General features: G+C 34.9%; 1 protein-coding gene across 4 annotated transcripts in view; it reads left to right on the forward strand.

The window, feature by feature from the left end:
- The window catches only part of LOC306842593 (latent-transforming growth factor beta-binding protein 4-like), an 82369-nt gene extending 73149 nt beyond the window's left edge, over positions 1-9220 (forward strand). For all 4 annotated transcript variants that reach the window (XM_079373543.1, XM_079373544.1, XM_079373545.1 and 1 more), the window contains 8 exons: positions 1563-1634; positions 1717-1845; positions 1928-2071; positions 2264-2416; positions 3896-4175; positions 5772-6028; positions 7130-7279; positions 7360-9220. In XM_079373543.1, the coding sequence (XP_079229669.1) occupies positions 1563-1634; positions 1717-1845; positions 1928-2071; positions 2264-2416; positions 3896-4175; positions 5772-6028; positions 7130-7279; positions 7360-7496 (1322 nt within the window). In that variant the 3' untranslated portion in view covers positions 7497-9220. The remainder of the gene's footprint in view (positions 1-1562; positions 1635-1716; positions 1846-1927; positions 2072-2263; positions 2417-3895; positions 4176-5771; positions 6029-7129; positions 7280-7359) is intronic.
- The last annotated feature ends 4664 nt before the right edge of the window (positions 9221-13884 follow it).

Consider the following 13884-nt stretch of genomic DNA (forward strand, 5'->3'; position numbering starts at 1 on the left):
TTTTCAGGACATTGACCCATGTCCCCACTTTTCAAAACGCTTATAAATCATACAGAGTGAGTTGTTTTTTTTGAGGGTGGGGTTAGAAATGCACAGTCTCCTGTGAGGGAGAAGTTTAGGTGTAGGGTTTTACAGTATAAGAACCATTACGCCTATGGGATGTCCCCACTTTTCACAAAAACAAACGTGTGTGTGTGTGTGTGTGTGTGTGCGTGGTGGTAATTTTGTAGGGGTTTTTTGTATCCTTTTAGTAGTTTTATTATGTCTAATATAGTTTTTTATACATTTTTATTTCAGTTTTAGTTATTTTAGTACATCATGATAAACTACATTAAAATGATAAGTGTTGAATAATTAGCTGAAATAATTTTTTTATATTAAAATGCTTTTCAGTTAAGGTTTATCTTATTTAAAGTAACAATTTAGTTTAGTTTAGTTAACTATTATAGTCAACATTTGAAGTGGATCAAAAAAGTTAATCAAAGCTGTCCTTGTCACGGTGCACACACGAGGGAGGAACAGGAACACTCAGACGAGGGTGTAACTCAAACAATAAACTTTACTTCAGACATCAGGACAGGACATGGCAGGACAAGGCAAGGCAGACACGGACATCACACACCGGGGTTAACGAGTAGACCAGACGAAGTCAAATTGAACAGACAGGACTATAAATAAACAGGTAAATCATAGATAATGAGACGAACACGGCTGGACAAGAATTAACTAATGATAACATTTAACAAGGACAGGAAACAACCCAAATAAGGAAACATGAGGCGGGAACACATGACACACACGACAGATGACTGACAGTCCTAAGACAAGAACACATTTTGGGTTTAGGATATCTTTTATGAAAGGTTTTGATCCACTTCAAATGCTGACTACTATATAATAATATTATATATTTATTAGAGTTAGGGTTATCATAAGAAAATATAAGGTTGTTGGACACTTAATTGCATGTTAGTTAATGAAAATTATTTATAGTTAAAACATTTTAAAATAGTTAAAATTTCTTAAAATAAATATATTACATTTATTTTATGAACTGAATTTACGAACTTTAAGAACATTCTTAAGTGCATTTTAATGTTATTTCATCATTCAAAAGTCTCTTAAATTTAAATTCAAATATACTTTTATAATTTCTATTGAAACGTGTATGTCGTGTATTTAAATATATTTGTAATTACACATTTCTAAGTTTAAAGGATCTACACATTGTTGCAATTTAAAAGGCATTAACTTTATGTTAGTAAACACACATCAAAATAAGTGTGCTTCATTAAAACATGACAAAAGATTATTATACCATAACGATTTTAAATGTACTTTAAATTAAAACATTTAATTTGATATTAGCACAGTGCACTTTTTAAAAGTCTACTTAAGTGTGTTAAGAAACAATCATGAAAGTGTCTCTCTTTAATTGCACTTAAACTTCATTAATATCATATTGTCTGCAAGGACAGTATTAAAAATATACTTTTGCAAATTCAAGTTTTCACAAAGATGAGTTTCTCACTATTTCCCGTCATTAATATCTCTCCGTTCAGTGGAATTCCAGTCGCTGTGTCCCAGCGGAAGAGGGTACATCACCACCGAAACAGGAGCGTTCAGCTACAAGGGTAAACAGACTCTCACATAAACATCCCGTAAGTCTCTAAGCATTGGCTGTTTCTAATCTGAGTGTGTTTGTTCTCCGGACAGATGTGGATGAGTGTAAGCTGTTTGACCCGGAGGTGTGTAAAGGCGGCGTGTGTGTCAACAACATTCCCGGCTACGCCTGTTACTGTCCCAGCGGATTCTACTATGACACGGATCTGCTGGAGTGCATCGGTCAGCCTTCAAAACAACAGTGCCAGCTGGGATAGATATCAGCTCAGCAGACTGATGTTTCTGTCTCTCTGTCTTCCTGTAGATAATAATGAATGTGAGAGTGAGGAGACCTGCTCTGGCGGTCAGTGTGTCAATACACTGGGAACGTTTTACTGTACATGTGAGCCTCCTCTAGTGCTGGACGACACGCAGCGCAACTGTGTCAATGCAAGCGGCCTCACTGAGGGTGAGAGATAATAAATATCTTAATTTGTGTTTTGAAGATAAATGAAACTCTTATAAGTTCTGAGAGTGAGTAATGGATGACAGAACTGTCCCTTTAAGAATGGAAAAAAAACAAAAGTGGCGATGTGTCAAATGACAACTTTAGGACCTTTTTAAAGTTTATTTGTTGTCTGTCTGTCTGTGTTTTTCTCAGATGAGAACTTAAATTTCTGTTGGCGTCACGTCACAGCTAGTCTCGTGTGTCAGAGTCCTTTGTTAGGAGCTCAGCTGACCTTCACTGAGTGCTGCTGTTTGTATGGTGAGGCCTGGGGTCTGCAGTGTGCCCTGTGCCCCCGCAGAGATGAAGGTACACACACACACACACACACACAACACACACACACACAACACACACACACAACACACACACACACACACACACACACACACAACACACACACACACACACAACACACACACACACACACACACACACACACAACACACACACACACACACACACACACACAAAAGGACTGTGTGCCATTCAGAACTGGATTCTCAATGCATCCCAATTTGTTTACTTATGCACTATTCTATTTCGTTTTTTAGTATAAATAGTGCGAGTAGTGATTTCACACTGAAAATTTCACAAAGAAAAAGTGCACTTTAAATACCTGGATGGTGCACAAAACAAAAAACAAAGTGTGGAATGTTGGACACTTCATGCACTCAACAGTCACAGCTTTAATTAATAATTATAGCTTGATTATCTCCTCCCCCTCTGTGATGTAATGACAAAATAACCTTATAAATTCATACATTACATGGTTGAGTACATCGTGTATAAGTGCATAGTGTATAGTGTATTTGGGACACATCTAATGCCTTTTCAATTCAGTTCAACTCCTGAATTTGTATTTGATTTGACATCACATTTGAAATTTACCTATTTAATAAATTACACAGGCAGTGGAATGTTTTTTTTAATTTTTTTATCTGAAGTCTTCAAAATCAAGCCAAACAACATTAATCAGGTTTACAAACTTTGGGAAAGCAGTGTGCTTAAATGTACTGAATGTGCACTCGTAGTGTACTTCAAATCTCAAAAGTATGTTATTAAAAGCTGTACTTGCAGATTGAAATAAAAGACCACTTAAGTGATATAAAGAGAGATACTTTCTTAACACACTTTAGAAGACTTTTAAAAAGTGTGCTTTGTAATGATGTCAAATTAATAGTTTTACTTTTGAGTACTTTTGAAATCATGTTTTAATAATGTTTTAAAGAAGAACACTTATTTTGATGTGTTTACTAACATACTAAAGCACATGTAAAGCACTGGATCACTGTATATTCTTAACTGTAGCGTGTTATTTGATATTATGTTTAAGGTTAATATATTTTAATTGTACTAAAGTGCAACTTCATTCCAAATATGAATTGCAAATATATTTAAATGCAAGTTTCAATAGAAATTACATTAAAAATGCTTGTCAGCAGTAAGTTTTACCATTTGAAAGACAATAGCAGTAATTGTGAAATTACATATAAACGTGGGTCAAAAAACACTCTAAAGTTCAACTAACTGTAATATATCATTTAATTGTGAATAACATGCAGTTAAGTGTCCATAACATTACATTTATTTCACACTTAAGTATATTCTAAGTGTATTATTTCCGTAATAAAAGTGTACTTCTTTTTCAGAGATCCTTTTTTGATTGTTTTGTCTGTTTAGTTGTTTTAGTTTTTTTTTATTTTCCATCATTCCAATGAAATTAAGTTCAACGTTGCCCAAGCCTCACACACTCATTCAGTTTCTCTCTGTCTGTCTCCTGATTAGAGGCCTATGAGGCTCTGTGTAATGAGTTCGGTCCTCCTCCTTACTCTCCTCGTTACTACGAGCGCTTCGGCCCGGGGGCCCTGCCTGGAAGAGGAGGGTACCGCCCGCCGTATAGCCCCCCAGAGTACCCCGAACCCCTGCCGGGACGCCCCGACTACATATCTCCTGATTACGATGACTACAGTCCTGTGGGAGCGGGTGGACGGCGGTCCGGGCTGAGAGGCAGACCGCCCAGCTCCTACGGGCTCCCAGACGCCCCCTACAGGCAGCCGGCCCCGGGGTGAGTGGGTCATTCGAACGATACACGACTGCAGTTCTTTTCATACGCTAATTACCATACACGACATACACTGATTCTTGGCCTTTGACTCAGGTTGCAATTTCACAAAACACTTTTGGCAAAACACAACACACAATTCTCTATGTAACTAGGGGTGTGCGATTATATATCGTCTGCGATAATATCATAATTGTTCTTTTAACGATGTGCGATTTGACATTATCGAGTATTTTGCAAAAAACATTCCTACAGAGTGAATGCATTACATGAAGTCTAGTGCGTTTAGAGTGTGTTCTTTCACGGCAAAAAAATGCATTTAGAATGATCACAAAATTCAAGATATGGGGACAGAAAATATACATATTTATATCATTTCATATAGTTCTATCAATATCGCAAGAAATAGTGCTGTTTTTTTTTTCTCCAAAAATTACCATGATTACAAATGTAATTTTATACAACAGCTCAAAGCAAGAAGTTAATTAAGAAACTTACGTTTTAGACACCATATTGCGTGTTTTTGTGCTATTTCAACAACAGAAATAATTCCAAACACAGCCACAACGCTGTTTTGCATCTCTGAGCGTGTTTTGTTCCTGAATGAGTCAAATATTTTAATCATTCGGTTTAATCGCAATGACTCACTTATTAATAGTGACTTGCTGCCACCTGTTGGCGATTTCACATAGTTCCTTTTTATTATTTAAATAATAAATAATAACAGTATTCAACGTTTTATGTTTAATATATCAAAACATTATTTATGCATTTGTAATTGCAGGTTAAATGCATTTGTTCTGCAGTAAACAGTAGTGTGTAAATACATCTAAATGCCACTTCAGACGCAGCTTGTGTTTCCTCTGCATTGCAAAGATTCATTTTATTGATACTGATTTCATTTGCTTGTTAACAGCCCAAATGTCTTATTATTCTAATTCACTGATTAAATGTAATAATTGTACTCAAAAGATAATGTACACTCTCAGAAAATGGCTTTATAAAGGTAAAAATGCCCATAACAGTTCAAAAATCAATTTAAATTAATTTCTATCAGTGTGAACTGACCACCATCCAGAATATGAAGAATATCACAAACTTTAGGAGTCAGCTGTCCACAACAGTCCTTAAGATATCAGCACAATAACACACTATTACGATATTGTCTAATTATCGTTATCGATAAATTCCCAGAAAATATCGAGATATTAATTTTTGGTCAAAATTGCACACCCCTATATGTACTGTAACACACAAAAATCTAACAGGAAGTATCTTGATTTCCTTTTTCAAACACAACCAATCAAAATGCCCCACTAATGCATCAGTGCCTCACAATAACTCCTCACATATGCTTCACTGAAGACCAAGCAACCATACAGTAAAGAGGTGTTTACAACGGTGTTTGCTTTTGAGATGTGTTTGTGATATTTTGAATGCAGCGCTTCATTTTGCAAGAGATGTGAGGCGTTTTGCATTTTGTGTGTGCAGTTCTTGAATTTGTGTGTAAGGTTTGGAAAAAAAGAGGCAAAGTTTTAGAAATGTGCAGTTAAACTGTAATACCCTGATTGTGTGTAACTGTACTCGACTCATTTCCAGTGGAAGTCGTTACTATGAGGAGGAGGATGATTATGAAACTGCGCCTGGCCCTCCCTTCGGTGTCCCGGATCCTCGCCGCGAGCGAACATTTGATGCGCGACCCCTGCCGTCGCGTCCAGATGGGCCTCCGCTCAGTTTGGCCCCGCTTCCGGAAAACTCCCCGTACAGCGAGGGCGAGGGGGAGGAGTCATGGAGAGCCCCGCCCCCATTCCCAATGTTTCCTGACAGACGGGAGGGACCGCGACCAGTCTATGAGCGTGAGTCTGAAATTAAAGTCTAACCTAGTGAAAAATAAAAATACTCAAATGTATTTGAAATACATTTGTTTTGTGCTAAGTGTTCTACAAATACATTTACATATTTATGTGCTTTATAAAAATACCCTGCCTACTAAACTGGTATCTTTAAATTAGAAAAACAAATGTTGTGCTTCATGCACTTTAACTGTGCAGAAGTTGTCCAACTAAAGATATACTGAAGTATATTTGATTGCGCTAAAGTGGAACTATCGCAAATATACCTCAGGCACACTTTTTAAATAACCTTATTAATAGTCATATTAAAAGACATTTTAGGCTTAGTATTAAGAAATGTGTATTGTGCAATAAAGAAACCCTCCTAATAAAGTTTGATTATAATTTTATATCTGTAAGTCTTAAGTGATATGTTAAAACATATGTTAATGGATTTGAAGTACACTTAGTATGAAATAAATGAATTTTAAATAAATTATGACATTTCTGTTATGTCATAAAAATTACTGTTTTTTTACTTATTAGAATAATGCACTACAAATAAAATGACAATCAATTTCTTTACATGTGCTTTAGTACTTTAATCAACACATCAAAATAACTACTTCTGTAAAATATAGTAATAAAAGTGTACTTAATTTAAACTTACTTTTATTTATTTAAACTACTTTTTATTTCTGCGAGTGATATGAGTTTTTAATGCTGTTTTATAGTTTTTTTGGTTGCACTTTATTTTAGGGTACGTGTACTTAAAGTGTACTTAAAGTGTACTTACCTAAGAAAGTACTGGTAATATGGGGTAGGGTTAGGTTTAGGGGTAGGTTCAGGGTTAGTACCTATTGTAATTACTATAATAAGTACATAGTCTGTACATGAGGAACAGGACTGTAAAATAAAGCGCTACCGTTTTTTTTTTTTTTTATATATATATAATTTTAAGATTTGAAGTGTACACTACAAGTGCACATTCAGTATTAAGTGCACCATCTTAAACAACTTAAAACCATTTTAAGAGCAGCTAGCCAAGGGTATTTTTGTGAAAAACTCTGCACTCGTATGTGGTGCATGAACACAGAAGAAGCCGTGATCCTGTGTGTGTTTTAGGGAGATACGAATCATACGGGAGTCTGAGTTCAGAAGAGTGTGGCATTGTCCACGGCTGTGAAAATGGCCGCTGTATTCGCGTGGAGGAAGGTTACACGTGCGACTGCTACGACGGCTATCAGCTCGACATCACTAGCATGACATGCATAGGTATGCGCAGATTGTTCCTCACTGCTCCTCCATTCTCAAACAGCCTTACCACTAAAGATGTGTGTGTTTGACTCCTGCAGATGTGGACGAGTGTGAGGATGAAGACACGCTGGACTGCGTTAACGCTCGCTGCGTGAACACGGAGGGCTCGTACAGGTGCGTGTGTCTCAGGGGCTTCATCATGTCCCGAAGACCCAACCACTGCATCCCGGCTTGATCGAGGACTGCATTTAAAGACTTACTAATTGTTGTTCCCTATTTCCACCACGTTGCTGCAAATTGTTGATTTTATGACAAGACTTGTGTGTATATCCAAAAGTCTAATACTGAAGCTTTACACACGAGGCTCAATACTGTTGTACTCAAAAAGATAAATCGGTAACACTTAAAGCCTTTATGTATAATGCATTATAAAGGTATTTGTAATGCATGTTGTAATGCATTATATCTTTACATAAATAATTGTAACCAAAGTTAAAATGCATTCTAATATTTGACGGTTTGTTTTTCATGCATCATTCTTTTCTAGACGTGTGTTCAGTGAATAGCTGCATTATAATGTATTTTAACTCCGGTTCATGGGATGCATTATGAGATGCATTACAAGACATAATTAATGCATTAAAAACTTATCTTACTTTTATAATGCATTATATATAAAGTGTTATCAAACAATTATATATTAATATACTTTTTCATTGGTTTAAATGCAGGCCAGATGAGCTTGAATGTCATAAATATCTACGAAACCATAAACTAGAAGTGCTTTTTTAAGTGTTTTTATTTCATATTTATATACCCATATCAATGAAGGCAATTCCATGTACACTATATATAAATATATGTATTTTTGTCAGAATTTCACCACGTTGCTATTTGATACTGTAAAATCTCTTTTCTGTCTTTGTTCTGTCAGAAACCCCCGTGTCACGTAACACAAAATGCACTGTATTTGCGGGGAAATGCAGTCGTGAACTGCTATTGTACATTTTAAGACATCTCAGATGTTTGTTACATGTTTGTGTGTACGTTTTTGATTCTTCTATGTCGTCTGGAAATATATTTGCACACGTTCCCACCGATCACGAAGTGTTTGTTTGTTGATGAACCTCCTGAAAACCAAGCGCTTCATGATTTTTCCTCTAAATGTGGCTAATATAATTGAAATCCCGTTGTTGTCATTCTTAGGCCGTCTCTCTTTCTCTCACGTGCTTTGTTTGAGAAGGTTTGTAACCAGCTTATCTCTGCATGCTCCTAATGTGCCTAGTGTTTACATGAATCCAGCTCATAAGTCCTTTTATAGGCCAATCCGCCCACATCACTCAGCCAAGCCGATTAACGGGTTCACTTCGCTCATAATGTACTTCGGTGGATTGCAGCGAGCAGCGGAATATCAGCTTTCACTCCATTGTGGCTCACGTTACCGGCCAACAGCGTAGTGGAGGATTTCAGTTTTCCCTGCAAACTTCCTCTGATCCTCCTTTGTTGATAGTACTCGAGTGTGTTGAGGTTAAACACGGCCTGAACTGGACTGGCATGAGTACAAATGACTCAGTCACTCGCAAACACACAAACATAGCCATGCCAGACTGGAATTGGCTGCTGAATGTTTATGGTGGAGTTTTAGGTCAAAGTTCTTGGATTCAGTTAAGTTTCCACTGACGTCACCGTGTAGTGACACAATCATTGATTTACAGTCATTTTAGAAGAGAATAATAATTGTGTTGCTGTGGTGGGTGAGTGAATCTCACAATGAAATGCGTGGGTCATGTTTAACACCAAAATTTATTTGAGTTTTTTTCTTGCATTGTGTGCATTGTTTTGCTTTTTTTTTTTTTTTTTTGGAGTGCGCTTCATCATCATGACAAATTAATTTTCCCACACAATTATCCTTAATGTAATGCTACATAAATACACAAATAAATAATCTGATGAAATTCATCTTTTCCAGACACATTTTTTTTAATTGACATTATAATTCAGTACAACAAATACTACCATGATATATACTTCTGTACTTTACAATTAAAATAATTTAATTTCTAATGTTTTTTTTTCATATTTTCCTGAAAAAAGTATCAGTTTCCACAAACATATTAAGCAGCACAACTGTTTTCAACATTGATAATAATCAGAAATGTGTTTTGAGCAGTAAATCAGTATATTATTATGATTTCTGAAGATCATGTGACACTGAAGACTGGAGTAATGATGCTGAAAATACAGCTGCAGATCATTTCATTTAGTCATTCGGTCATTTAGCAGATGCTTTTATCCAAAGCGACTTACAAATGAGGACTACAGAAGCAATCAATTGTAGTATTAAAACAACTAAAACAGACTCAAAACTAAAAGCTAACACTTTATAAATACTATATATACACATTTAAAAAAAAATAAGAAATTAAATAAAAATGACAAATGCATACAACAAAATTTCTCAACTTAAATGAAAACAAAAAATAAATTTAAAAACAATTCAAAATATTAAAGAACAAAAGGTGTAAGATTATAATAATTATTCTAACATAACACTAAGCCAAACACCAAAAAACTACATATGTGTACAAACACACACATACATATATACACATCTGTGAATTCAATATAGATATATATATATATATTTCCATTTAGTTTTAGTCCTGATCACAGGATTAAATTACATTTTAACATATATTTACATAGGGAACAGTTATTTTGAAATGTAATAATACTTCACAATAATTTTTTTCTGTATTTTTGATCAAATAAATGCAGCATTGGTGAAAGACTACTGTGCAAAAGTTTGCGATCAGAAATATTGTTTTTAAAGAAGTGTATGTATCCACAATGACTTTTGGGAATTTTTATTCAATATGTATTAGATTAATATTTATTTGAATTAAAAAAAAAGATAAGATAAGATAAGATAAAAAAACAACAACTGCAGATCATAAACACAAATGTTATAATATTTAACATACAAATACATTTTTCCCTCAAATTATCTGTATGCAGATAATACTTACTTTTTTCTTTCAGAAACAAAACAAAAAAATTACAGATTTTTGATTATGATTTTATTTGATAAAAATGTCTTGTTTTATACTATAATTTCTTGATTTTTAGGTGAAATCTGACCCTGCTATTTCTTGAGAGTCTCTGTGAGTGTGTGTGTTGATGGGGTTTGAGAGTGTGTTGCTGCTAGTGTTAGTGATGTTGAGAGTCAGCGATCTGTCACATTTCCTCTCTCTCTCATGACACTGCAGTAAAGAACACACCGACACACACCGCATGCGAGCGTCTGCTAGAGAAACACGAGTGTGAGCGCTGAGGGCCACATGAATTGTCTGAATTTGTTGCTGAGGAGGCCTCTCCTGGATTAAGGCCTGTGGGGAAGGAGACAGGTGTTCCTGGCCGGCCTAGACACTAATCCTCTCACCTGCGCTGGGTCAGAAATGGGTCAGTGTTCCGTAACACTCCAAAACAGGGTCATCACCTCACGCCCCAAACCGGGTCAGCATCTCACAGCCGAGCAAGCCGAGTGGCCCATATTTCTAGGAAGCGCTCTAATCCTCCTCACACCACAATATAACTCTGTGAGTTATGTAAATCTGCTCCTATAGTGAGGACAGACACTTTTGTGGAAAATACTGAAATGATTATGTAATGGATGATGGGCAGCTGCTCGGGTCTCGTGTTTTGTCTTGTTTGCTCCGCGATAATGACCATCTGACTGCACATGATCCCACTTATTTCATGCAAAATCATAATAAATGCATAGGCATGAAATATTGATTGCAGAGATACTGAATATGAACACAGCTATGTAGTGTTATTTGAGTATATCTGAGATACTATGAAGGTATTTTTATTAATATTTTGAATTACACTCAAAAAAATCCATAAAAATAGGGCACAATGTATTGCATTGTAATTAATTTTCTGTGTTGATTTGTTTTACATTTCTTTGCCCTGTATTTTGCATTACATTAGGTTGTGTTTTAGGTTAAGGTTAATTTTGTGTTTTTGTGATTTTTATTAGTATATATATATATATATATATTATTCATTTTTATTCCAATTTTAGTTATTCTTGGTACATCAAGTTAAACTAAATAAAAATGAGAAATGTTGTTTTTTTTAATATGATATTTTATTTAAGTTAAAGCTTATTTCATTTCAAATAGTGCAGGGTTTTTCTTTAAGATATCAGTAGTTTTTATTCATTTTTATTCCATTTTTATTCCTGTTTTAGTCCTTTTAGCACATCAACTTAAACTAAATAATTATTTCAGTTAAATTTCATTTTACTATTATCATTTTAGATTTAGTTATCTATGATAACCTTGCGAATATATAAGGGAGACCAGATGAATAATCAGTTATTGTTGCCATGTAAAGTGATCATTATTCAGAAATATTGGACAGCTGAATGCTGCAATTGACCAGAATGAAGTATTTGCAGGATGGATCATTTATATTTACAGATTTAATAATCAAAAGGGGAAAAAAGCTCCAAATATTGTGTTTGGACAGCAGAGTCCAATATTTTATTAATTCATTTTACCATTTAACCCTAGAACTATAATGTGTTTACGATTTTGACTATTTTTTAATTAATATATTTAAAACAAAGAAACATGCATTTTCTATAAAGATTACAATGAATACTAAACATTTCAGATGCTGCACTATTTCTAGGTCACTAGTCAAATTGTTCACATTGATCATGTGACTCTATGGACAGACATTCAGATGTTGTTCTTTCACTGAAGCATGAAAATGAGAGTCGGGTTGTACACAAACGTGTGGATCTTTCAACTTTTCACTGTAATTGTGATGATAATCATTTGTGCTGAATCATTTGTATATTTACATGAAGTAATGACTCTTAGAAAATGTATCTCACTTCAGTACTGCATGTAATAAGGTTACGCAGACATAAGCTTTGCATCACAGTGTGTGAGACAGACAGGTTTATGATTCTCATAGTAGGTCACTGGAGTACAAACAGTGCAGCTAAATACTGAGCCTCAGCACTTTTTCAGGCATCATGTAATCCTGCATCTGCACAAATCCTGACCTACTGACTGAACATCCACCGCCGCGCTCCCAATCTGACCACTACCAGAAATAAACCTGTGTCTGATGCCTTCGTTTGGATCACTAATGAAATTCATTTTCATTAGCCTAAACCAGTGCAATTAACCAGTAAAATTTTACACTAAGGCTTATTTGGTCAAAATTGCTTGACCGCATTAGTTAGGGTTATTATATTTAACTAAAATTATTATTTTTTTTTATAAAAATAAAAAATTAAACTGAAATAAAATCAAATAAAACTTATTTTATTTCATCTAGTTATAAACTCTTCTCAGTTTAATTTAGTTTACCTAGATGCACTAAAGTAACTAACTGAAATAAAAATGAATTAAAACTACATAGACATATTTAAAAAAGCTAAAATCACAAAACAGCAAAATTACTAAAACTAAAATGTATATATAAAAATAAAAAATAATTTAAAATATTAATAAAAAACTATAATTGTATCTCGATACTAAAATAGGTTTACTTGAACTAATAATAAAGAGTACTTCTATAGTATTTAAAAATCTTTGCTAATGTTAATTTCAACATTTAGCTATACTACAGTTTTAAAATCAAGAGTTGTATCTGTTGACATTCATTAATGCACTGTGAATTATTAATAATTATCTCAGTCCTTCAAGGTATCTTGGAGAGGTGAGGTGTCCAAGTCGCAGCATCTAGCTACTGGGGTGCCTCAGGGCTCAGTTCTTGGACCACTTCTCTTCTCCGTCTACATGGCATCACAAGGTTCTGTCATTCAGAAACATGGCTTTTCATATCACTGCTATGCTGATGACACTCAACTCTACCTCTCATTCCATCCTGATGATCCGACGATAGCTGCTCGCATCTCAGCTTGTCTAACAGATATTTCTTGCTGGATGAAGGACCATCACCTTCAACTCAACCTTGCCAAGAGAGAACTGCTTGTGGTTCCATCAAACCCATCATTTCATCACAATTTCACCGTCCAGTTAGGCACATCAACCATAACTCCTTCAAAAACTGGTCCTGCTTTATTTAACATCAATAAGATCAGGCCCTTTCTTTCGGAACAAGCTTCACAACTCCTTGTTCAAGCTCATGTTTACCTAAGTTCATTACTTCAGACTTATGTGCCTCTAGAAGCTTGCGTTCTGCAAGTGAACGTCGCTTTATTGTGCATCCGAGAGAGCCACAAAATCACTTTCACTGACTTATAAATTAAATGTTTCCTCCTGGTGGAATGACCTGCCCAACTCTATCCAATCAATCAAGTCCTTAGCTAACTTCCATCTTTATTTGACCCTCTAACTCTAGCACTCTATTCTAATTCTATTCTTTAAAAAAAACGTGCCCCTTTTAGGCTTGCACTCTATTCATTTACTAACTGCTTGTTTTCTTTCTTTTTTTTTAAGTAACACTAGCTTGCTCTATTCTTTTTCTATTCTCTGTTTTCTTTTTATTTATTATATAATCTAAAAAAAAAACCTTGCTAAGTGTACTGCGTTTGGCTAAATGAGACTTGTCATAGCACTTGCATATCATTG

Source organism: Barbus barbus, assembly GCF_936440315.1.
Source record: "Barbus barbus genome assembly, chromosome: 23".
In the NCBI taxonomy this organism is placed as follows: Eukaryota; Metazoa; Chordata; class Actinopteri; order Cypriniformes; family Cyprinidae; genus Barbus; species Barbus barbus.